General features: G+C 43.7%; 1 protein-coding gene across 1 annotated transcript; it reads left to right on the top strand.

Moving 5' to 3' along the window:
- Window positions 1-355: 355 nt before the first annotated feature.
- Window positions 356-14,389, top strand: LOC136303580 (inhibitor of nuclear factor kappa-B kinase subunit beta-like). Its single transcript, XM_066207210.1, is given in 20 exon segments — window positions 356-438; window positions 835-885; window positions 6,062-6,179; window positions 6,900-6,969; window positions 7,387-7,475; window positions 7,941-8,030; window positions 8,417-8,541; window positions 8,871-8,978; window positions 9,286-9,415; window positions 9,858-10,052; window positions 10,305-10,366; window positions 10,368-10,417; window positions 10,772-10,895; window positions 11,149-11,300; window positions 11,414-11,475; window positions 11,892-12,001; window positions 12,258-12,307; window positions 13,103-13,250; window positions 13,454-13,581; window positions 14,290-14,389. Coding segments are annotated over 18 exon segments (1,680 nt in total). The 3' UTR covers window positions 13,114-13,250; window positions 13,454-13,581; window positions 14,290-14,389.
- The last annotated feature ends 10,409 nt before the right edge of the window (window positions 14,390-24,798 follow it).

Raw genomic sequence — 24,798 nt, 5'->3', positions numbered from 1 at the left:
AGTAGCGCTCCGAGTGCGCCGCGGAGCATGCTGGGAGCTGTAGTCCCGGAAGTGGCTCGAACGCGGCGTCTGGGGCTCCGGGAAGGCGCTTTGGGGACACTTTTGTGTCCGAGCCGCGATTTGAGGTCCTCGGGGGGAACGTGTGCGGCTCGGGAGCACTTGCGGGGAGCTTGGGGAGCTGTAACCGAGCTCTCTAGGGCGCGGGGCGGGGCAGGAGTTTTTAGGCGCAGAACCGTGTTCCGAGGGGCTCCGAGGCCGGGGGGGATGATTGGAGATGAATCCCTGAAGTCGCTCTAAGGGGAATCTGTGGGGTCGGAGCGTTCAAGGGATCCGGGGACGCTTTGGGGGCGGGCGAATGGGCGCTGAGGGAACAGTTAGGGATCCTGGAGGAGCTGGGGGACACTTGTTTAGTTCAACGTGGTTTTCTGCTCATGAAACGTACGTATTGTATTTAAAACTTAATATTCCATAGGTATGGGTTCTACAGGCGTAGATATCAATTAGCCTAAGTGCAAAACCTAATATTCCATGTAAGAATGATGTTCTCTACTGTTAAAAGCAAAATTAACCAAAGCAAACAAAAAGGAGAGAGTTAACAATTAATGAGAAAGGAACAGAAAAGGTTGTTATGCCACTGTAAACTTTCACTCTGAGTCTACATTTCAAATAATACAGGTGACCCATCTGAAGGAGGATTTCTCCTCAGGGGAAATGTCTTTCTAAAAGTTTCCTTTGTTGCCAGGAGCTGCCTCTGTGCCAGGAGCCCGACCCAGCTCAGCAGCACAGAAACAGCACAAGGACTTGAATGACCCTCCCGTGGATTTGGTGTTTCCATTCAACTCTGTCCCTGAAAGAGTGTTCCAAAAACTTCTCAAGAACTCAAAGGTAAATTAAAACACTGAAGTTTTTTGCAGTTTTAATGGGACACACAGAGAGACCCAATGGAGAAAGTGTCCCCAGGTTCCATCACTGCAGGCACTGATGACAGGTGGGGACAGACAAGGCAAAGGTGTCTCTGGTGCTGAGCAAACCTGGATGTGTTCCATGAATCCAAAAGGCCAAGGCCTGAGCCCCGGCCCCTGGCAAGGCAGGGATCTGTGGGGCAGGGATCTGTGGGTCCGGGATCTGTGGGTCAGGGCTCAGCCGTGGGTCTCAGATCCGTGGGTCAGGGCTCAGCCGTGGGGCTCACCGTGGCAGGGGTTGCTCAGGAGGTCACTCGGGGGTGCCGGATCCTGTGGGGCGGCTCCAGCGGCTCCTGTGGGGCAGAGACGGGGGCGGGACAATCTGTGGGGCAGGAGCCATCTGTGGGGCGGGGATGGGATCTGTGGGGCGGGGTTTGGGATTCGGGATCTATGGGGCAGAGCGGGGATCCCTCAAAATTCCCACAAAAATCCCCAAATTTCCCAAAAACTCCAAATTTGCCCCCCAAAAAATTCCAATTTTTTTCCTCGAAAAAATTCCCAAAATTTTCCCTTATTTTTCCCAATTTTTTCCCAATTTTTCCCCATTTTTCCCAATTTTTTCCCAATTTTTCCCCATTTTTCCCAATTTTTTCCCAATTTTTCCCCATTTTTCTCAATTTTTCCCAATTTTTTATAATATTCCGAAAGTTTCCCACAGAATCCTCAAAAAATTCCCCCAAAATTCGCCAAAATTTTCCGCAAAAATTCCCAAATCTTTCAAATCCCCCCAAATGTTCCCATTTTTTTTCCCAATTTTCCCAAATTTTGGGGGCTTTCCCCCAAATTTTCCCCAAAAATCCCCTTAAAAACGACCCCAAACCATCAAAAAATCCCAAAATTTTCCCGATTTTCCCCCAAAATCACCTAAAAATTCCCCCCAAAATCCCCAAATTCCCAATTTTCACTCCAAATCTCCCAAAATTTCCCCAAAATTCTCCCAGATTTTCCAAATCCTCCATTTTCCCCCCAGAATTCCCCTAAAAACGACCCCAAAAATCCCAAATTTCCCCCAAATTCTCGAATTTTCACCCCAAATTTCGGGTTTTTTCCCCCAAAACTTTCCAACCTCGAGGGCCACCAGTGGGCGCTCTGCAGGGAGAGAATTTGGCGGATTTTGGGAAAATTTGGGGGAATTTTGGAGAGTTTTGAAGGAATTTTGGGAGAATTTTGATGATTTGGGGTCATTTTGGGGCAAATTTGGGGGAATTTTTTGGGAAATTTGGTAGAATTTGGGGGAAAATTTGGGTAATTTGGAAAAAATTGGGGGAATTTTGGGGATTTTGGGAAAATTCAGGGGATTTGGGGGGAAATTTTGGGGGATTTTGGGAGGAATTTGGGAAAAAATTTGGGACTTTTGGGGGGAAATTTGTTTTTTTTTTCTGGAAATTTGGGGGTTATTTGGGGGAACTATGGGAAAATTTGGGAATTTTAGGGGGAAATCCGGGGGATTCGGAGGAATTCAAAGAAGGAATGGTGAAATCCTGGGAATTTTTGGACCATTTTGGGTCATATTGGGGGAAATTTTGGGTGATTTGGGAGGGAAATTTTGGGAATTTGGGGGGATTTTTGCAGAAATTTTGGGATTTTTTTTAGATTTTGTTGAAATTTGGGAGAATTTGGAGGATTTTTGAAAAAAATTTTGATAATTTTGGGGAATTTGGGGGGATTTTTGACAAAATTTTGGGAATTTTTTTTGGATTTTGGTAAAATTTGGGGAATTTTTGAGGAAATTTTGGGAATTTTTGTGGGCTGTTTTTGGGGGGAATTTCGGGAGAATTTTGGTCGATTTTGGGGGGATTTGGGGACAATTTTGGGGGAGATATTTGTGGAATTTTGAAGAATTTTGGGGGATTTTTGAAGAAATTTTGGGAATATTTTGTGACTTTTGAGGAAATTTTGGGAATTTTTTTACATTTTGGGGAAATTTGAGGGGAATTTTGGGGATTTTTGGGGAAATTTGGGGCGGATTTTTTGGGGGGGAAATTCGGGACAATTTTGGGGTCATTTGGGGCCTCGGTGTATCCCGTCATGCCCCACGCCACTTTGCGCCTCGGTGTATCCCGTCATTCCCCGTGGTGCCCCTTTGCGCCTCGGTGTATCCCGTCATGCCCTGCGGCGCCACTTTGCGCCTCGGTGTATCCCATCGTGCCCCGCGGTGCCGCTTTGCGCCTCGGTGTATCCCGTCATGCCCTGCGGTGCCACTTTGCGCCTCGGTGTATCCCGTCATGCCCCGCGCCGAATTACACCTCGGTGTATCCCGTCATGCCCTGCGGCGGCGCTTTGCGCCTCGGTGTATCCCGTCATGCCCCGCGGTGCCGCTTTGCGCCTCGGTGTATCCCGTCATGCCCTGCGGCGCCGCTTTGCGCCTCGGTGTATCCCGTCATGCCCCGCGCCGCTTTGCGCCTCGGTGTATCCCGTCATGCCCTGCGGCACTCTGTGCCTCGGTGTATCCCGTCATTCCCTGCAGTGCCACTTTGCGCCTCGGTGTATCCCGTCATGCCCCGCGGTGCCGCTTTGCGCCTCGGTGTATCCCGTCATGCCCTGCGGCGCCGCTTTGCGCCTCGGTGTATCCCGTCATGCCCCGCGGTGCCGCTTTGCGCCTCGGTGTATCCCGTCATGCCCTGCGGCACTCTGTGCCTCGGTGTATCCCGTCATTCCCTGCAGTGCCACTTTGCGCCTTGGTGTATCCCGTCATGCCCTGCGCCGCTCTGTGCCTCGGTTTATCCCATCATTCCCCCGGCGCCGCTTTGCTCCTCGGTGTACAATTGACGTCACCCGCATTTATTTCGCCTCTCATTTGCATAAATTTACATAAGGCTGGCGCATCAGTGAGGTGGGTGGGGTCAGAGCCACGCCCAGGCCCCTCCCAGTACAAACCAGCAACTCCCAGTCCCTGTGGTAAGTGATGTCATTCGCGTTTATTTGTGCTCTCATTTACATAAATTTGCATCTCGGTGCGGTGGGCGGGGTCAGAGCCGCGTTGGCCCCTCCCACTCCCTCCCAGTACAACCCAGTAACCCCCAGGCCCCGCCCAGTTTGTCCCGCCCTTGTAGCTCCATATAAGGGAAGGGGGCGTGGCCTGACAAAGGGCGTGGTCGTTCACCTGTGGGTGGAGGGGCAAAGGTTACACCACGCCCAGAAACCCTAAAACCAGTTTAAACCAGAATAAACCAGTAACCCCCAAACCCACTCCCAGTCCATCCCAGTATAAACCAGTGACCCCAAACCCACTCCCAGTCCATCCCAGTATAAACCAGTGACCCCAAACCCAGTCCCAGTCCATCCCAGTATAAACCAGTGACCCCCAGTCCCCGTCCCAGTGCCCTCACCTGTCCGTACTGGTTTGAACTGGGATCTCTCGATGCTCGGTGGCCTCCAGGGAGCGGCTCAGGGCCAGGGCCCGGCGCTGGGGGATACTGGGAGTTACTGGTTTATACTGGTTTGTACTGGTTTGTACTGGGTTATACTGGTTTGTACTGGTTTGGGGGTTTTCCTTACTGGTTTGTACTGGGACAGGGTTTAGGGGTCACTGGGATGAAGTGGGATGAACTGGGAAGGGATTTGAGGTGACTGGTTTGTACTGGTTTATACTGGTTTGGGGTTTTTCTTTACTGGTTTGTACTGGGAGGGGGTTTGGGGGTTTTTTGGGATTTTTGGGGAGAATTTTGGGGATTTTGGGGCATCAAAAATCCCAATTTTCAGTCGGAATTTTGGGTGAATTTGGGGGATTTGGGGGCTTTAAAAATCCAAATTTTTAGTGGGAATTTTGGGGTGAATTTTGGGGGTTTTGGGACTTCAAAAATTCCAATTTTTGGGTGAATTTTGGGGATTTTGGGGCTCCTAAAAATTCCAATTTTTAGTGGGAATTTTGGGGTCATTTTTGGGGATTTGGGGCCTCCAAAAATCTCAATTTTAGTGAGAATTTTGGGGGATTTTGGGTGGGAATTTTGGGGTGAATTTGGGTAATTTTGGGGCTTCAAAAATCCCATTTTTCAATCAGAACTTTGGGGTCATTTTTGGGGATTTTGGGGCTCTGAAATCCTGATTTTTGGGGCGAATTTTTAGGTCAATTTTTGGGATTTTGGGGCTCTGAAATCCCGATTTTTAATGGGAATTTTTGGGGTCATTTTTGGGGCATTTTGGGTGAATTTTGGGGGATTTTGGGGCTCTAAAAGTTCCAATTTTTAGTGGGAATTTTGGGGTGAATTTAGGGGATTTTGGGTGGAAATTTTGGGGTGAATTTAGGGGATTTTGGGACTTTAAAAATTCCAATTTTTGGGTGAATTTTTGGGATTTTGGGGGCTCTAAAAATCCCAATTTTTAGTGGGAATTTTGGGGTTTTTTGAGGGATTTTAGGTGGGAATTTTGGGGTGAATTTTGGGGATTTTTGGGCTCTAAAAAATCTCAATTTTAGTGGGAATTTTTGGTGGGAATTTTGGGGTGATTTTGAGGGATTTTGGGGCTTAAAAAAATCTCAGTTTGCAGTCGGGATTTTGGGGTCATTTTTTGGGATTTTGGGGCTCTGAAATCTCGATTTTTAGTGGGAATTTTTTGGGGTCATTTTTGGGGCATTTTGGGTGAATTGTGGGGGATTTTGGGGCTCTAAAAGTTTCTGTTTTCTATTCCTATTCCTATTACTCTTGGGTCTCACACTGCCGTCTTTGGCTCGTCTGCCGTGCCCTCAGCGCTACAACAGCGCTGCTACCTAGAGCCGCCGCTTTGCCTGACTTAACGTCTGTGCTGCGGCAGTCCCTTGGGGTGTTGGATTAACATTTTCGGCTGCAGCAGTCTCATTGCAGTTTGGGTCTTTTCTGGACGGTAGCAACAGACTCCCTTGCACTCCTGTGCAGGGCTCGTTGCTGTACCTTCTAGACAGATCTGTAATGCATACATGTTGAAGAAACACACTGTCTTCCGTATGAAGTGCCAGGAGTTAAAATGAGTCTAGATCCGTGAAAGATGGAAACCTTTAGAATTCACTAACTCAATTTCTCAAAGCATTTGTGACCATGTTGGGCTTTGCGTGGTGACCACGAGCACATGAAAGTGTATAGCAGTTTCAGAACATCATGTATACTTGCCTAATTTTTGTTCTACAGACTGAACCATCCCAATGTGGTGGCTGCCCACGATGTCCCTGAAGAGATGCAGAAGCTCGCACCAAATGACTTGCCATTGTTGGCCATGGAGTACTGCCAAGGTGGAGACCTCCGCAAGGTGGGGTCCCTAGAATGGTAACCTAGGAATGGATCACCTTCTGATCTGATCCTAGGTTTTCTACTGAAGTTTTCCCTTCAAACCTTTGCTTTCATACCCTGATGTTTCCTATTTCTAGTCATGGCATCAACAAGTGTTGGTGGCTTGGTCCTTGGTATTATGTTCAGCTTTTGAAGACTTAAGTGCTTTGTATTTTTTTAGGTGCAAGTGACACTGTGAGGAGTTTGCACACAGAGAATGAGGGCAAGTGTAGGGGACGTGCAACAGTATTTGAGTATGGCCAAGACCATTGTAGGGTAGGTGCATCTGTAGGCTGTACCCTTCCTGAAAGTGATGAACTCTTGTCTGTCATAGGAAGAGATAACACATGGTAGTTCTAATCCTAAGGCTTTTCTGACCTTTGCTATAATCTGCCCATAGCTAAAACACAGACCTTAGGCCTCAGATTGGAGTTGATAGTGTCAGGCAAAGAGGGATGGAACAAATAGGAGGATGAAAACGGGATGACAGTGACTTCTTTCATCTTCTTTCCCATGCAATCAAACCAAGGCACAAAGCTGTAATTGCTGCTACTGCAGGTCACAGTCCATAGAGTTTTGTGCTTCTGGAGAATTTAATTGCTGTTGCTGAAACTTCTTGCATCCCTGAGAATTTGTGGAACTCTGGAGTTCATTCGGGATAGAGAAGGGAAAGACTACATTCTGTGTTCCTTACTTGAAGTACCTGAACCAGCTGGAGAATTGCTGTGGCTTGCGGGAAGAAGCTATTCTTATCTTGTTATCTGACATTGGTAAGTGGTGGCAGTACCTTCAGTTGTCTGAACTATGGAAACCCTTTTAGTCCTGAGTCCACTCTCCAGATATACAGTAGTGACCTTAGTGACTCCATTTCAGACTGACCTTTTATGATCTTGATCGTCTCCCAAAAGTGTTGGGAGTCCGGGGAGGTTCTTGCCTACTGGAAGCTAGCCAGCATTACTACAGTTTACAGGAAGGATGTGAGGGAACATCCAGAGAGAGAACTCAATTTGTGTCCAGAGTTCTATGGTGCTGACTTTACCCCTTACACTCAGCGTTTCGTTGTATGTTTCATTGTACAAGGTCTGATGTGAAAGCCATGCTTATTACTAGATAGAGTAGATGAATCCTTACTGAGCTCATGCTAGGTACTGTTACTTAGCTCTAACAACTGGCTTTTTCTGTCTCAGCTTCTGCTCTCAGATACCTTCATGAGAACAGGATCATCCATAGAGACTTGAAGCCAGAGAACATTGTGCTGCAGCAAGGAGAGCAAAGGGTAAGCAGGAAGCAGTCGTCTCTACCTGCACAGACAAGTAAACTTACAAGGAACCTGCATGTGCTTCATGCAGTTACATGGTCCCTCTGCAAGAGCACTCAGCCCAGGATAACACCTGTCTCAGGTCACTGTCACATAGTATTCTGTGTGCAGCTGAAGTGAGACGTTGTATTAGACGTCTGTTAACACCTGACATTTTGACTTTCAACTATTAAGGAAAGAAGCAGACTGTCCTGATTGACCAAAGATCGGAAGGAGCTAGAGGCGTAACTGCTAAGTGTGCTACAACACCTTCAAATTCATTGTGGTTTTAGAAATCTACAGTAGCCTCCCATTTCTGCTTCTATCTCTTCACTGGCACCTTTCCTGCATAGCTTTGAAGAGCCAGACCTTTTCTTTCTGCTGTATGATGTGCTTTTAACAGGACTTCAGTCTGGCATTCTTATTCTCTGTTGTGTGTTTCAGTTAATACACAAAATCATTGACCTTGGTTATGCTAAGGAGTTGGATCAGGGGAGCCTGTGCACATCCTTTGTTGGGACTCTGCAGTACTTGGTAAGAAAGGAATTCAGCTAGAAGAGCAGCTACTGCTTTCTAGTGGGATAGAATTAACTGTTACCAAGCTTTGGGCTGGGATTAGGTACTTGCACGGTATGGGGTGCATTTGTGGTGCTGAAGCTAGCAAAGGTGACTGCTTTTTTGCTGACACTGGGTTTTGCTGAGACTGGCTTTTGTGCTACCTGCATCTGTTATAAATAAGCAGGAGTGCCAGTAACCTATGCTACTCACTCCAGGAGGGTCTTAAAGCCCGTGAGAGGCAGTGTTCAGTAATGTCTTTAATTATTTGTACAAATGTTAATGAGATGTTAAGGGACAGAGAAAGCTAAGAGCTTTCTGGCCAAAGCCATCTGGCTTTGTCTCATGTGTGTAAACTGTATCAGGCCCCAGAGCTGCTGGAACAGCAGAAGTATAGGGTGACAGTGGATTCCTGGAGCTTTGGCACGCTTGCCTTTGAGTGCATTACAGGCTTCCGACCATTCCTACCCAACTGGCAGCCAGTGCAATGGTGAGTGAACCGTGGCTGGGTGGTAAGTGGGCATGATGTGACTTTCCTGTTTACAGGAAGCAGAAGTGTGGTCTCTTGATTCTGAGGATAATATCCCTATGTTTCTTGCCCTTTTGGAAAGTGACCCCTTTCACAGGGGCTTGACTCACCTGAGCAAGTTCAGCATTCCTGAGACTTGCTCTATGGGATAAGGGCTGACTCCCGCAGGGCAGGTAACAGAAACCAAAGTGGCATCTGTATTATATGTCAAGAGTAGCTTTCAAGAGCCTACTAGCATGCAGGCTGGGAAAGGCAGGCAATTTTTTCACCATTGTACTCGCTTACATTAGGCATACAAAAGTGCATCAGAAGAGTGAGCTGGATATTGTTGTTTCAGAAGACTTATCCGGAGAAGTCAAGTTTTCTAGCAGTTTGCCCTGCCCCAACAATCTAAACAGGTGAGTACTAAAAATTGCTGTGCTGAGATAAACTGATTCTTCTGCAAAAGGACCAAGTTTGTGTTATATGCCTTACTGTGTTAATCTGTGAATACATTGAGTGCGTGACACAGGCAGTACTACTGTCACTTGTCAGACTTGTGTAGTCTTGGTTTCTGCCTTCTAAACACTGCGTTTGTGATGGGGAGAGGTGGAGTGCTGGAGGGAGAAGGAGGGGGGCAGTTTTGTCAGTCCTCCCACACAGAACAGGCCGTATCGTTACTGCCAATGAACTTTTACCTTTTCTGATCTGGTTTTTGTTGCTCAGTGTTTTGTCTGGGAGGCTGGAGAAATGGCCGCAACTCATGTTAATGTGGCACCCACGTCAGAGAGGTACAGATCCTACCTATGGACCCAATGGGTGTTTCAAAGCATTGGATGACATTTTGAACTTGAAGGTAAGCAATATGTCTGTATTACCCTAAAAAGTTTTCCAGAGAGCAGTTTCCTGAGCCTCTGAATCCTGGACTTAGGAGGAAGAGTGAGGCAGAAACTCATAGAACTGTCTCCTGATCGTTAGTGACAGGTGCTTTCCTCTTGCTTCTTTGAGGACAAATACTCCCTGAGCTTGTTGGGAGTAGCGAATAGCTTCTGTGCATGCTTGGTTCCATATTCTGATAGAGGATTCTACAGGTATTTAACTGCCATGTGGCCTCTCTTCCACTTGATGGAGGACAAGAACTTTGCCATAATGTTAGGAAGTAGCTGTAAAGTGACTTCTTGATTCTGCCAAGTGCTTTGAAGAGTTTCTTGGTGGTCATTTTTTCGGTCCCTCAATCTCTGCTCTAAGATGACCAATGTATCTTCAGCCTTTCTCATGCCATGCTACTCTTCTGGTAGGTGCTTCACGCTTTGAACATGGTTACGGGAACTGTGCACACCTACCCTGTGACAGAGGAAGAGACTCTGCAGAGTGTGAAGGCCAGGATTCAGTCAGATACAGGAATTCCAGAACAGGACCAGGAACTACTGCAGGAAGCAGGACTTGAATTGTTTTCTCAGAAGTTGGTCACTAAACATACAGCTGATGGCAAGGTGAGTCTCGGTATTCCCTTTCTTAAGTTTGAGTGAATCAGAAGTCACTGCACTCGCTTTGGGATCACAGCACTCCCTGCTGTTGTGGCATGCTTTTGTCATGGTAACCTCACAGACCTAACAGCCACTGTAGCGTAGGCAGCCTGTTGCCTTTGGTGCTCTGTGTTTGGTTGAGGAGGACTCTTCTGTTTGTGGTGTTGCCAAGGCTTGCTCTTCCCAAGAAAACCTGGTTGGGTCTTTTGTCTTGTGCAGGGGAATGATACTGCAGCAGCAGACACAGACCTTCTCTTCCTCTTTGATAACAAGAAAGTTTCCTGAGGCTCAGGTGGCCTTGCGTCCTCATCCAGAAAGTGTTGGCTGCATCCGTAAGGACTCCTCTGGCATGAATATGAAGGGCGGGCCGGGGTCAGTGTTGAGAGGGGCGTCTGTGTTTTGTGGTCTGTATCATGCACAAAGAGTAGAGGGAGCTTTTGCGTATTGGGACTGAAGAAGCAGTAAAATGGACTGTCATTCATTCAGTTTATCAGAATAACTAAAAAAGGGAGGTGTTTGATTTTGACATGCTAGGGGAGCTGCACAGGGGTTATCCAGCTCTAGGCTTTGCAGGCAGTAACATGCCCCTCAAAGGAGCAATGTTTTGGTCTGGTTTGTGATAACACAGTATTCCTGCTTCACGCTGATATGTACATTTCCCTTTCTCCCACCTCCTCTGTTTTCAGTTCAGGATCCAAAGAAGAATCTCCACTTTTTCCAGTTGCGGGAAGTGTGGGGTCAGATCTGGCAGACGATGCGGATGCTGAAAGAGGACTGTAATCGGCTTCAGCAGGGGCAGCGAGCAGCCATGTACGGTGGCCGTTTCTCCACAATACTTATCTCTGTCTTTGTGCGCTGGTGGAAGGGAAGACAGAAATGGGACCCTGTTGGAATGGGGAAGCCCGTGATTGGAGCTGTATGCAATTCATGAAAAGTGGAGAGTTAGCCCTTTGGCACAACTGCATTTGTCCTCACCGCTGTCTCAAGTATCTGTTTTGGATGTAAATGAAAGCCTGGTGGATTTCTACTTTCAGAGGCTAATAGGACCTTCTTGTCCTTGCAGGATGAATCTGTTGCGTTACAATAGTGCCATCTGGAAGATGAAGAATTCTATGGCCTCCCTTTCTCAGCAGCTGGAAGCAAAGCTGGACTTCTTTAAAACAAGCATCCAAATTGACCTGGAAAAGTATAAAGAGCAGATTGAGTTTGGAGTTAGTGAGTATAGCATCTGGCAAACGGGTCTTTTCATGACTCTTCTCCTCACAAAAACACCTGCCTCCTTCTCTGTGAACCTGAGAAAGCCTGTCACCCTTCTTTGATTCCTGTAGCTTCTGAGAAGCTGCTGTTTGCCTGGAAAGAGATGGAGCAAGCTGTGGAACTTTGTGGGTGGGTATGTTTCTAAATCTAACTGCTAGTCATAAAGAGGTTTGTTTTTGTTATCTCTCCCCTCCTCCCCCTTTAGCTTCATTGTCCCTGCCTTAAATAGAAGCCCCTTGTATCTGCCCTGATGTCAGATTTCACATTGCCTTGGTTTGTGTGGCACAATTTTTGTCCATTATTAGTACTACATGAAGCTCATTCTGTTGTAAGGCTTAGGGGGAAATGGGAGATCTTGGCGAAGCCCCAGAAACGTCTTGGAATTTCCTTGAATTGAAACGACTCGTTTGTCTTTGGCCAAGGCTGCTGTTTGCATCTTGTTGGTTTGTTTAGAAATAAGAATGAGAAAGGAAGAACCAATGTGAGTGTGAGTGGTAGTGTCTCTAGGTATGAGACTGTTGTGTTGCTTATGTTCTACCCTGCTTTCAGGAAGATGATGTGGAGCAGGTAGTGAAGAGGATGATGGCCCTGCAGACAGACATCGTGGACCTGCAGAGAAGCCCGCTAGGTCGTAAACAAGGAGGAACACTGGAGGATTTGTGAGTTGAACTACCTTGAGCTTCAGATGCAGGAGTGTTTCTGGCTAAGCTTACTCACTAGAGGACAGTGAAAGGGCTGTTTCTTCCACCCAAATTGTGGGGGACTGGGAGCACTTTAACACTAAAGATGTTTTTTGACTCATCTGTCATTGTTCTGAAATGGCAGACAGGTATAGAAAAGATTTGAGTTCTCAAACTATTTGTTCCATGTTTTGGTTCTTTGGAAATCCTTTTCTTTCCTGCTTTTTTCTTCTAGAGAAGAACAAGCCAGAGAGCTGTACCGAAGACTCAGAGAGAAGCCAAGAGGTAAAAGACGCTTTAGCTCAAGGTCAGCTTGCTTTGTGTGTAACTTTGGAGATGTAGTAACGATCATTGAGAAAACTATCTGACTTCTAGGCCTGCCCAGACACTAGCAGCACATGGGCTCTCCTGGATTGCCTTTTCTCGAGAGGGAAGTCAGGGAGTCAGTTTCACACTAGGCCAGCCTTCCTTTCTTGGTGCTTTGTGAGCTGTTCTCGAAACTCCTCTGGAGCTCTTCTCAGAGCAGGCTGTTGCCATAAGCAACAACCAACCTTTCTGGGTAGAAAGGATGAAAGATACAACTGTTCCTTTGATACAGTCCCAACTCTCCTTTTCAAGTTCTTTAAATTTTGAAGAAGGTGGCTAAAATTCAGTGTAATTCATCCCACTCAAACTCGCATATCCTGAACTTTGGCTGTTTCAGGATTAAAGCAGTAGTGGAAATGAGCCGCTAAGAATCTTCTCACTCTGTCCTATAAACCGACCTTTCTGTGTAATATTGGCTCTCATTCCGGATCAGAGGACAGGCGGTGACAGCCAGGAAATAGTACGACTGCTTCTACAGGCAATCCAGACCTCTGAAAAAAAAGTTTGAATCATTTATGCTCAGCTCAGGTGAGCTTTGTACATTTTATTCAGAGTTGAGAGAAGGTATTTTCTCTTCCAGCAAGAGAAGGTTTAAAACTCATTGCATATGACTCTTGAGATCTTGCAGTGTTAACAGAAAATAATTAACTTCAGAACTGTTCTCCTACTGCAGTGGCCCATGTGTGATCTGATTAGTTTTTATTTTTTTAATAGTAAAACTGTAGTTTGAAAACAGAAGGCATTGGAATTGTTCCCCAGAGTGGAGAAAGTGATGAATCTGATGAGTGAAGATGAGGAAACAGTTGTTAGGCTTCAGGAGAAACGACAGAAGGAACTGTGGAACTTGCTGAAAATTGCTTGTGTAAGTAAAATAAGAACTCCCCTTTAACCTGAGAATATGGTTTGTAGCACAGGCTACTGAAACAATAGTAAATTGAGTGTATCCTATGGTTCTTTTCTTTCTTTTGAATCAGTATGAAAGCCAAGTTCCAGGTTGTCTCATATTCCCGGCTGCTGAAAACTAGTGGGAACAATTACACTCTGAATATTCTGTGTTTTCTTCAGAGTAAAGTGCGTGGTCCTGTTACTGGCAGTCCAGAGAGCGTGAACACATCCCGTCTTGGTAGCTCAGGTCAACTGCTGCTGCAAGTCCCTTCTGGAACATTCAATTTATCAGAATCTGTAAGAAAAAGGTGAGGCAAAGTCTGGAGTTCTTCGGCTGCTAATGCCACCACTACAAAGCTAGGCTTCCTGCTTTGTGCAATAATGGCACACAGGGTTTCTCATATTTTACGCTTTGTGTTCAGCTTGCATTGTCAGCAGCCTTAGTTTACTTGGTAGTTAAGACTTGCTGGGGCTTTCAGATCTTCCGTATGAAAATTGGGTATCATGCATGGCTTCACTTCCCCCAGCCTCAGTAACAAAAGTGGTTTTTTGGTTTTCTTCCTTTAATCTGAGATGGTTGGGCTCACTTGGAAGTACACTGCCAGCAAGAACTGATGAAGTATTGTCATGTAAGGTCACAGTAGCTGAGCTGTGTCATTGAGACTGCTGCATGCGTAGTTCCGGCTTGCTTAATTGAACTGGGTTACCACTTGGAATGAAAGACCTTGGTTTGTTTTTTTGCCTGTTGCCCCATCCTTAAGTTTATAGGTGTCTTGGTTTAGGAAGACAGGTATCTGCTAGGTAAAATTACAATTAGAGGCTTTTTGGCAAAGATTTGGGAAATAGGAATAGCAGTTCTTTACTAGTATGTAATACAAAGCAAACAAACACAAAAAAAAACTCCCCCCCCCCCCACCAAACAACTACAGCATTAATGACAAACGACAACAGTACCAAGAACTTTGAGGGCTTTGTTTCACAAAACCCAGGGCAGTTTGGTTTCGGTGTCCTTGCAGGATCTTCAGAGCACTGAGCTGGAACAGTGGAAAAGTCCCGGGCTGGTCGCTGGGATGGCAGGGTGTCCCGGCAGGCAGGGGCAGGATGTCCCGGCAGCACAGGGGGTGCAGGGTCACGCTGCAGCAAGAGGAGCAGCGCCGAAGGAGCCGAAGGCGAGGCAGAAAAGCGGCCCAGCTTCTGCTCGGCGTGCTTTGCGGAGGCTGAGATCCTCGAGGAGCGGCAGACACGCGTCTTCCCCAACGCCGGAAGCAGAAAAGCACGCAGCTGCCTCAAGCTGTGTCTTTTACCTGCGTTATTTCCCCCTTCCACCTTTTGTCCATCTCTTTGTTTCAGCCAAGCACTCTCAAGTATCCAACACCCGGTCCCCTTGGCAACCCGTGGGGAAAAAATTCCCCAGAGAAAGAAGGAACAAACCTAACCCCCAACAATAGGCTTCTCAGCTTTTCCTCTAGCAGCAGTGTTTCCACCTAATAAGAACCCAATTCCATCTTGGAATACATTTCCTTTCCCCCATTTGGTAAATCAGGGGCTGCCACCAACTTTTCAAGTTGCAGTATGAATTACAAGCCTATGTCCTGACTAACTTCAGTGTTCTGCAGCGTATCTGCCAGAAGTATTTCTTAATGATAGAGGCAGCATCTCTTTAAACTGCCACAGAAATTAATAGTGTAATAATTGCCCCTTTCAGTGAGGAGCTGCTGCTGGAATCTCGGGAACTTTGTAGCCAACTAGAAAATGTGATGCATGACACAATGAAGGATCAAGAGCAGAGTTTCTTGGTAATGTATTCACTCTTCTGTAAATGGACTAAGGAAGTGCCTGGCTTCGAAGTTCTGAATGTGCAACTTTGCCACCACTAACACAGCTAAATGAAATCTGCATTTTACTCATGGCCAGGGGGGAGAGTAGGAGATGCACAGAGATAGGAAGCACCGGTTCCCTCATAATCTGCGCCTGACATATTCTGCTTGCCAAAACTGGGAGCCACATGCTGGGAACTTGCTGCGCTAAACAGTAAAGGATGGGGCAAAGCACTTGGCTGTTGTACAAAACTACTGCAAAACTGCACACAAATTTGGGATGAGCGGGTGTCAGGGATCCTTAATTTAACAATGCAGAATATTGAAGAGAGAGTAAAATACTGGAGAGTGCAAGTAGGTTGTTTCCTTGACAGCAGTCACGTGGCTCATCATGAAATTGACCAATTTGTTCCCAGTAAATTTTTTATACCTCTTAACACACTTTACCTTTATTTTAGAAAAAGCTCAACTGTAGCCTGGTGTTGAATTTCATTTATTCTTTTGCCTCTAGACTGGAGCTGGCTGCAGCTTCAGGTAGAAGAAACAAACAATCCAGAACAAACCCAGATGTAGAATCACTCTGGTTGCCTCTGAAGCCATGCTGCTTTGGGAAGCCAACTGTGAAAAGCTGCTGCCTCTGAGAAGGGAATATCAGCTGCCTTCTACTGTCACCAACTGCTTATGTGATACATATGGCTTAGCTTTTAGTATCCACTTCTCAGACACTTTCACAAAGATACACTAGGGAATGCCTGTTCTAACTGCTTGGAGAATGTTCTTAATTGTGCCTTAAGACAGCAGATCTCTGTCCTGATACGTCTTCCCTTGGGCATCGCCTGTGGCTGTTTTGCTGCATTTTAGGCTTTCTAATGAACAATGGACAAGGTATACCCAGTCACTGGTAGATGTCACCTTCCTAATGAACTGTGAACTTAATTGCTTAACTTTGCTGATTTGCACTTTTTTTCTTTAAGTGTAATGGTTGTACCTCCCTCATACTTGTTTCCTGTATGGGAACGAAATTATCTAAAACATGTAAACTTTTGGTTTGCTCTTTTTGATGCGCTCAATAACACTATAATGGAAAAAACTGCTTTCACTGTGCAGGTCTCTAAAACGTGAGAGGTGTAAGAATGTTAGCCTGGAAACCAAAGAAGGAAATCTTCAGTGTACAGGTATCGTGTAACAAAGCATTTTCAGATTATCTATTAACCATGCTTAAAGTTGCATGAAAAGATGAAAAAAAGACCAAAAAACCCAGCTGGATGGAACCTTGGTGAGAGTCAACACACACCAACCTTGTGTTCTGACTGTGACCAATTTATTTCATTCTGTTCTAACCCCAAATTTCCACTACAACACAGAGACCTCCTTTTATAAAAGGCTGTGAAGTATAGGACATGCAAAATGCAATACAATAATAGGGAGAGGTTGGATTTTCTTTTGGTTTTTTTGGAACAGATTTAAAATACAGGAAACTGAAATGTGGCACAAACATCACAACTTCCATGCATGCCTTCAAGTGTCTTCCTTTGTTGTGCTGGCACACTCTGGACTTCAGCATTGGGTTAAAGTCATTCTTGGGCAGAGTAGAAAGTTCACACTTCTTCAAATTTCCGAGTAATATTAAGGCTGAAATGCACCGGGTACACTTTTCCTTCATCTTCCAGAGCACCACCAGTTGTTTTACTTAAAGCTGTGTTAGGCTTCCAGCTCAAATCCCAGCCCAATTTTGTGACCTCCAGCACTGAAATTCTTGCCATCAATCAAGCCTGAGAGGGTCAGCTTTACACCTACAAAAGCAAGTCACGAGAACCATCATGCACTGACATCCCAGTACAGTGCTCTTCCTCAGGTCCTTGACCTCACTAATGTGGCTTAGTTGCCACAGGAACTTGCATACACGGACATCCTTTAGTTCTCTGAGTCTGCGTAGACTTCTAGCTCCTTTGTTCATCTAGTCTGTTCTTAAGATGACAGTGAATTATACCATAGTGTAGTACTTAACACCATTTGCTGCTACCAGTGAGAACTGCGTACCAGGTCGAAGGGCATGAGTGTAACCAATTCCAATGAGGCTGGCATTGTTCACTTTAGCCTATAAAAAAACAATCACAGTATTTATAAACTGTGTAAGTATTCATACAGAAGAATCTCAGTCCCCTGAGAAGGTGGCCTATGCATTAACAGTCTTGAGCTACTTGGAGACCAACCTCTCTTAGAAGCATGTTCCAATCTTTTCCTTTTCTCAGGAGTTTTCAGCTTAAGCAAATGGTGCGAATTCTGCCTTCACAGAATGCCATGCTGTTTTTCACTGCCTCGTCTATTATGTCTTTATATCTTTTAAAGAGCTACTTACTGCAGTCCCTCAGAGCCTGTCTTGTTCACATCACTCAGGAGTGATTTTCTTTTTTCTTCTAATGAGCAAGAAATACATGAATATGCAATCCCCTTTTTGCATTACTAAGTTTTGAGCTCTTAACAACAGTATTTCTCATTTTCAATTTTGGTTCAGTGGTCCTGGAACTAATTGTTGTTTTGAAACATAAATGCTTGCTACTTCAGTTCTTGGTCTTAAAACACACACGTCAGCTAACTTTCAATGGTTAACTTACTGTTAGGAGAAGGCTGTAAGCTCAGGTAAACTTCCACCATTGTAATTATAATATGGTTTTACATTATGGATTTAAGAATTAAAAGGACACTTTCATTGTCTTTTAAAAGACATTTTTCAGCACAGTAGCATGCTATTCCAAGCACACTAGTCAGACTATTTCACTATGGACAAAATTATATTTAAGATTTCTTTTCCTCCATAAGTTCACAAGTACGATGTGTGAGGTCCCAGTTTAAATTTGTACCACAACAGAAGCCACAGTTCGCAATCTACCATACTTCCTCAGTAACTAGTTCAAGCAACTGCTTCATTACAAATTTTCAGTATTTAGGGGAGCTTGAAATACTCATTTCTGTAACAAAATTCTTACCACAACGGAAGTCTTCTCATCCATTTGGTACTTTCCAGCAATACCAAAACGTGTGTTGTTACTGCCAGCAGTCCATGCAAGATTGACTGATGTCTCAACCTTATTAGTAACCTTCTGATAAACAGACCCACCAAACTCAGTGCTGTCATTCCTGTTTGTAATAGATGCAAGTGTGTCAGGCCTTGCTTTGTTTAGTAACTCTTAAGATTAACCCTTCCCCACAATGATTTGACATTATCTCCTAAAATGAACCAAGAGATCCAATACTTCCCTGAACCCAGGCTCACTACTTCCTAGCTGGAGCTGGCAGACTCCTGCTCCTATTTTTTTTTGCACAAAGCATGTTTTGCTTGCAGAACGGAACAAGACTTGCCAGAGACCTACAGTTTAAGGTTCTGACAAAAAAAACCAAACCAAACAAGCCAAAAACAAAACCAACCCACCCAGATAACCTGGTTGCTTGTCTCAAGTAAGCCAGTGTGCAGTAACACATAAAGGAGACTTCAGTTATGAGAATAAGACTGAAAACAATGCTGTTGCATTATAATCGTTTAAATACACCATCTTCAGAGCGTCTCAGGCCACCTGAATGCCAAGATTAGGGCTAAGCAGCGATGACAGCTGGAAACAAACACAATGCCATGCATGCCTTTCTCCTTCATCGTGGGCATTTCTGAGGGAGAAAGTTTCTGTCTGGAGAGTGTGATTGATAACTGGCTAGCTGCAAAAGGTCACGTAGACATGAGGGAGCTTTGCTGAGCACACAGGCACTCTCATGAGAACCAGCAAGGCAGCAAGCTTCGCATGTCCTTGAGCACAGCTGGGATACGATAACAAGACCTTGTAGCTGAAAGATATGAGGGAGAAGCACGGTAAAACAAAAACTTACTCAAACTATGTAACCACAAAGAAATGTAGAAAGAGGCGTAGCTGACTTTTAGTCTGAGCACCAATCCTGAGCTTAACTTTTGAAATATGCATGAGCTTATTAGTGTTATTATAAAAGCATTGTATGAATTATCAATAAACGAGATTTGCCGATCACTCATATTGAGTGCCACATTTCTCCCGCCGCGGATTTCCCACAAGAACAGACCTTCCAGTTCTTAAAATCTTCTTAGTAGGAGGTGTGATGGTGCACTTTGACTAAATTGTGGTCAATTCTGTCTCCTAATAGCTGGCATCTTCAGATTCTACTGGAGGTGTTGTGAATGTCTTTTCAAGAGTTGAGAAGGAAAGTGTCTTTTAAGGATTCTGATCTTCCAGTGTGATGCGTAGATACCAGTCAACATGTAGACTGATGACAGGCACAGACAGTATTCTTGGCAATTGCTTAGAAAATAAACAAAACATCAGGCAGTAGAATAATCCTGTCAACAAGGAGGATAACAGTAACTTTTCCAAGGCACAAATGTCAATGTCACTTTCAGTTACATTGCAGGAAAAAATGGTAAAAGAAATGGGTGTGACCCAGAGTTCCCACAGCCAAGAGGATATGTGAGTACCAGTTTGGCTGAAATGACTGTTGCTTGTCATTCCCCAGTGACAGTTTGGAGAAGTCATCACAGGCTCTTTTAATTTGTGAATACTGATGTGTATAAGTCAGGTGTCGGTATATGTATTTTCACATCCTTTTTTTTGCTTTTTCCATTGTGCTGCAGGTAATCTCAGAACAGCAGTGGCTGTGCTGAAGCAATATAAATAATAATCTCTGATTTTTTCCAATGATGTTTGATTGCCAAGTGATATCCTCAGCAAAGTTGGTCAGACCCTCTCAGTCCTACTCCTTGTAGCTACTGAGTACTGAGATTGTAGAAGGCCTTACTGAAGCTGACAGAAGTAATTTTCATTGCCTTCAGTGACTTTTCAATTGGGCTGAAAGTGCTGGTTGGTCTCAAAAATACTTTGTGAGCTTTGATCTAATGAGTGGAGACCAGTGGTAAATCAAAATGGAAGGAAGAGCTTTGTGGGCAAAATGCAGTACAGGTTAATTTGCTTTTTCAAATTCTAACTTATTTAAATTTTACATCAGAAGTTGTGGAGGTCTAAATCCCTACTACCACCTTAAGGCATCTCTGCCTCATCATTGCTTAAGACACTGACTGAATGCACATAGTTTAATTTAAAGTTGATTGCATTTAACAACAGAGTTTTTTAAAGCCTTTAGTCATGTAATAATGGTAGATAGCGCTTCATTTAGTCAAGAATGACCCGATACAGTTATCTATCATTTACATTAGCAATGTTGAACCGACAGTAAATTCAATTAATTCTTCAATTTTATGCTCTTAACATTTAAAAACCTAAATCCACTTTAAAATCAATTTGCATTATTTTGAGGATGGGATTCTTAATGTTAAGCTCCTATTAAATCCGCATTTTCTCTACTCTAAGGTTGCTTTGAATTTTTTTGTCATGTTTTTGTGGAATGTTGGTCTTAAGCAGTTTTTGTGGGTTTGTCTGTGACTTAAGGAGCTCTCTATTGGATACTGATCTATGCAGTTGAAATAGAACACTGGAAAAACATGATTTATAACAAGTGTTCTCATAGCAGACCAGGAGGTTGGGTTGATACTTCTTCTTCTTCCATCAAGGAACACCCATGGCTGTGGGCTATAATTTATAACAACAGTGTTGCTTTGACCGGTTTTGGTTACTGTGGGCTTGTTTTCAGGAATGATGAGTATGTAGTTATCCCATCTTGAAAGAAATACATAGCACATGTGCTTATTTGGATTAATTAGTATGGTTTTATATCACAGTTGATAGAAAGCTGGAAGAAAAGCCCAAGAGTAAAGGAATAAAGGAGGCAAACCAAACAACTGAGGGTTGTGACTGTGGTTAAAGTCCCTTATGAATTCTGAGTGCTCCAGCACCGGTTTTCTGTGAGTCACTCTTTGAAGCTGCCTTATCATTTTGTTATATATATTCCAATATATGTCAGTCCTGTCAGACCCTAGAGAGAACACTTGCAGTGAGTAATTTCAGGTCTGAGTGCCACAACCAGGCTGCTGAGAAAGCTGGCCCAGCCTTTTTTTTTCTTGGTGTTTCTGATGGTTTGAGCTGCAAGTTCACTCAGCTGAGCTGCTTTGTGCTCCAGCTCTGTTTCTTTAGTGATGCTGCAATACTTGCTGCACGGCAACTCAATTGGAAAACAAAGAAATTAATGATACAGACAGAAGATCTGTTCCCAAAGCAGGGTGAAATTCTGGTGGAAGGGCTTCTGCTGCTTGAATTTTAAACACTGTGCTGTGAAACCTCTCACGTCATCTGTGGGTTAGTGGTTGTATCACCTGGGATAGTCCATCCAGGCCCTGTTGATGCAAACGTGCTTTTCACTGGTGCTGCTCCCTATTTTGGAGAATATCTGAAAATAAGGTGTGAGCAAGTACTGAAAATTTCAATTTTTGCTCCTATTTACCCACTTGCCTGCTGTTTTAATTTTGAAGTAGGGTGTCAGATAGAATCTGTCTAATGGCAGCGGTGTAAATAGCATGCCTTCAGTTCCAAACTGAAACCCCTTGCAATCAGCAGATGTCCCAGCTCAAGGAAAATGGGTTGCAAGCCCAAAACATTCACTTTCCCTGCCTCATTTCTTATGGTCTTACCAAGGAAATAGCCAGACTTGGATTGTGCTTACTCTTTGCAATGAAGAAGTTGTTAATGCTGCGTTTTCATGCTCCCATCGTCGCTGTACTCCAAATGTCTGTTCTGTGGAATGGGCAGGATTAGGCTGTTTAAGACAAAGCCACTCCACATTTACAGTGCCTGTAAGGTCCATAGTAAGAGCCCTAAATAGAAGTATCATTTCCAAGATGCCTTCTATTTTACAAGCAGCCAAACAGAAAATGAAACCCTGGGTTGAATTGTAGTCTTCCTGAAGGAAGTGTCAAAGCCTAACAAGGGAGCTTGACCCAGCTTTGTACTTGTTGTTCAGTGAAATAAACTTTAATTGTTAATGAATCCAAACACTGTTAATGAATCCAGTACTACTACTTTACTGAAAAAAGCTGCAATTACTGGACAATCCCCTGATTTTCAGCTGCTGTAAATCACTCTATCTTCACAGAATGGAGAGGGGCACTTCATTTAACAACACTGAAGAATTAAGACAGGGAAATGGCATAAAAATCAGAAAGGATCTTAGGATTATAATCAGGGGAAACAGAGTAAAGAAAAACATGTAAAGTTGGGTGTTGCTTCTGTGAAAAGAGAAGTTGTACATCCATGTGTATGTAGCTGCATTAAGGAAAAGCATTAGTATTCAAGCCAAATGATGTCATGGAAAAACCGGTTTGTTTTTTTTAAGCATGCAAAACTTCTGTCAGTTGAAAGGGGATAAGAACAGCATATTAATCAATTTGCCTCCTTACCTGTTGTTTTGTGAAGTAGTTAGGATTGCTGGCATTTTCCATCTGGAATTTTATGCCAGTGGCAGATCCCTGACTGTGATGGTAGAAGGGTAAGGACCTCATCCAAATGCATCAACAGGAATAGTGTTTCACTGTGAAACTGCCAAGTATTTCAGACCGGTGCCTAATGATGCAAAAACTTGTTGTAATTATGTGTGAAGTGTAATTTATCTAATGTAATTATGAGATGTTTAGAGCCAGTCATTTGAAATAGACTCCACTTCTCTGTTAGCTTTTGACATTGGAAAGACTGTAATCATGTTGCAGACCATCAGCCCTTGGATTAAAATTTCAACCTACAGTGAGCTTCAAACTGCTTTGCATTTACCCTTAGAAGAAAAGGGAGGTTGAATAAATTTTGTTACGTTGATTTATCTTAGGAAAATGGGTGTCAAGGTTCTGAATTACAGTAATTATTGTAAGCATGTAAAATATTATCAACTACAAGATACATCTGATGTGGTGTGGATGGATTAGTGCACATGCTAAGACCAATTTGAGAACATTTCAAGTTTTGCTACGTTTGCTAGGGCTAGTTACATCCACTTAAAATACAGATTGACTCTAAAATGGCAGTGGTTTGCAGGTCCTAAGTGTTGGGACTTTGGTTAAAGCAAAAGGAACAAAATAATTCTTTTTCTTTTAGCTTGTCATGCAGTTTGTGCTAAGGCTTTCAGTAGTACTTTATTGTGACAGCTCATTTCCCTTTTCATTTGATGCCCTCATATACACCTTGTCACTCTATTAAACCAGAAAGATTTAGTTTCTTAAAGAGCCTTCAATGAAGCTGTTATAAAGCCTTTTCTCAAAACAACAAATATGGAGCCTGAACACATGAGATTACATTGTTTTAGTTTATGTTGCTTTCTTGAGGAAATAAAAACAGGAGAGAGCAAGAGTTAATTGCTTAATAAGTATCAGCTATTATCATCAAAAGGGTTCATAATTTTGAGTTTCATTTTTATTTTGACCAGAACACTTTTAGATAATAAATGCTGCAATTGAATCTTGGTTGTTTTAGGAAGTTGTTAAAACAAGCTAAATGTTTTCCATTTATGGATAACAAACTGATGCTCTAAGTTTAGGAATTACTGTGCCAAAATTTGAGTATTTCTTTCATTTCCTTGTAACCCGTAAAACTGACTGTTTCTGGTTATTCTGGGACCTTTGAACTAGGGGTCTTACCTCAGGCGGGATGTCAAAAGAATATATAGATTGTGATGCTGTTTTCTCTCCATTACTAGGAACAGTTTTTTATCTGGGCAAGTTGTGATTCAGACAATGCCACTAGATTTCTACCTGAGAATCTGCCTTTTGTGGCCTGTTTTATGGGTATTTTCACTTTTTTCATTGCAAGTTTTTAGGATTTTCTAAGTGTGTGTTTCTAAAAAAGCAGCACCCAAATTAATTGCATCTTATCAGTACGTAAGAACTACTTTATGGCATTTTAACCTGCAAACACTATGATAGCGTGTGTGGAAATGGAATTTAACTCACTTGGCGGACTTGAAATATATCCCTAAGCAGTAATTGCAACATCTTTTCAAATTCTCGAGCAGGAAACCAACCTTTTTCTAAATGGAATTTTTATGAACTATTTTAAGGACTGTTTACTGGAAAGCTGCCTAATCACTGCATTCCCTGGGTAATGGCTGAAATAAGTGTGCTGAATTAGTAGCAGGAAGATGCTCAACTACTCTGGCAGGGAAGAGTTGATACTGCTTTTGCTAATGCATGTAAATCACAGAGAAAATTCTGAATATGGAGAAAATTTTTATCAATAGCCCCATTTAATTGTATCCTTCATTTGAACGGTGCCTTGCTTCAGCGATTTTTAAGGAAATTATTGAGACTATTTTTTTAAGTGGTAGAAGTAATAATTAAAACCCATCCATGAAAAGATTTGGGAATACATTTAATTGATAGAAAGATTAGGTATATCAGGGGAAAAATCCACTTTGCTGGCATTCTTCTGGTTTTGGGTCTTGGTGAAGGAACTAAAATGGGTTAAGAGGAAATTGCTTGTTCACAGTGTGCTGTGTGTGGCTTCCTGGGGATTTTACCTTTACGGTGAGTGTTCCTCTGAACACAATGAAGCTGCAAGCGTGTGCTAAATCCAGTTAAGGAGATTTCCAGTCTAGTCTTTTGGCTCTGGAAGAGTCCCTAACTGTGCACCTGGGACATAGGATTGTCCAAAAGTGTCCCCATTGCACATTGCGAGGAATCCTGGTCTTCATTCTGCTGGTTTAGTTTGATGTTTCCATATTCTTCTAAAAAAGAATCATTGCTTTCTGTCCAGTGCCTGCATT

Source organism: Chamaea fasciata, unplaced genomic scaffold, assembly GCF_029207755.1.
Source record: "Chamaea fasciata isolate MVZ Bird 193981 ecotype frontalis unplaced genomic scaffold, bChaFas1.0.hap1 SCAF_38, whole genome shotgun sequence".
Lineage (NCBI taxonomy): Eukaryota > Metazoa > Chordata > Aves > Passeriformes > Sylviidae > Chamaea > Chamaea fasciata.
The sequence above is the reverse complement of the archived record's forward strand: the minus strand, read 5'-3'. Positions and strand labels throughout refer to the sequence as shown.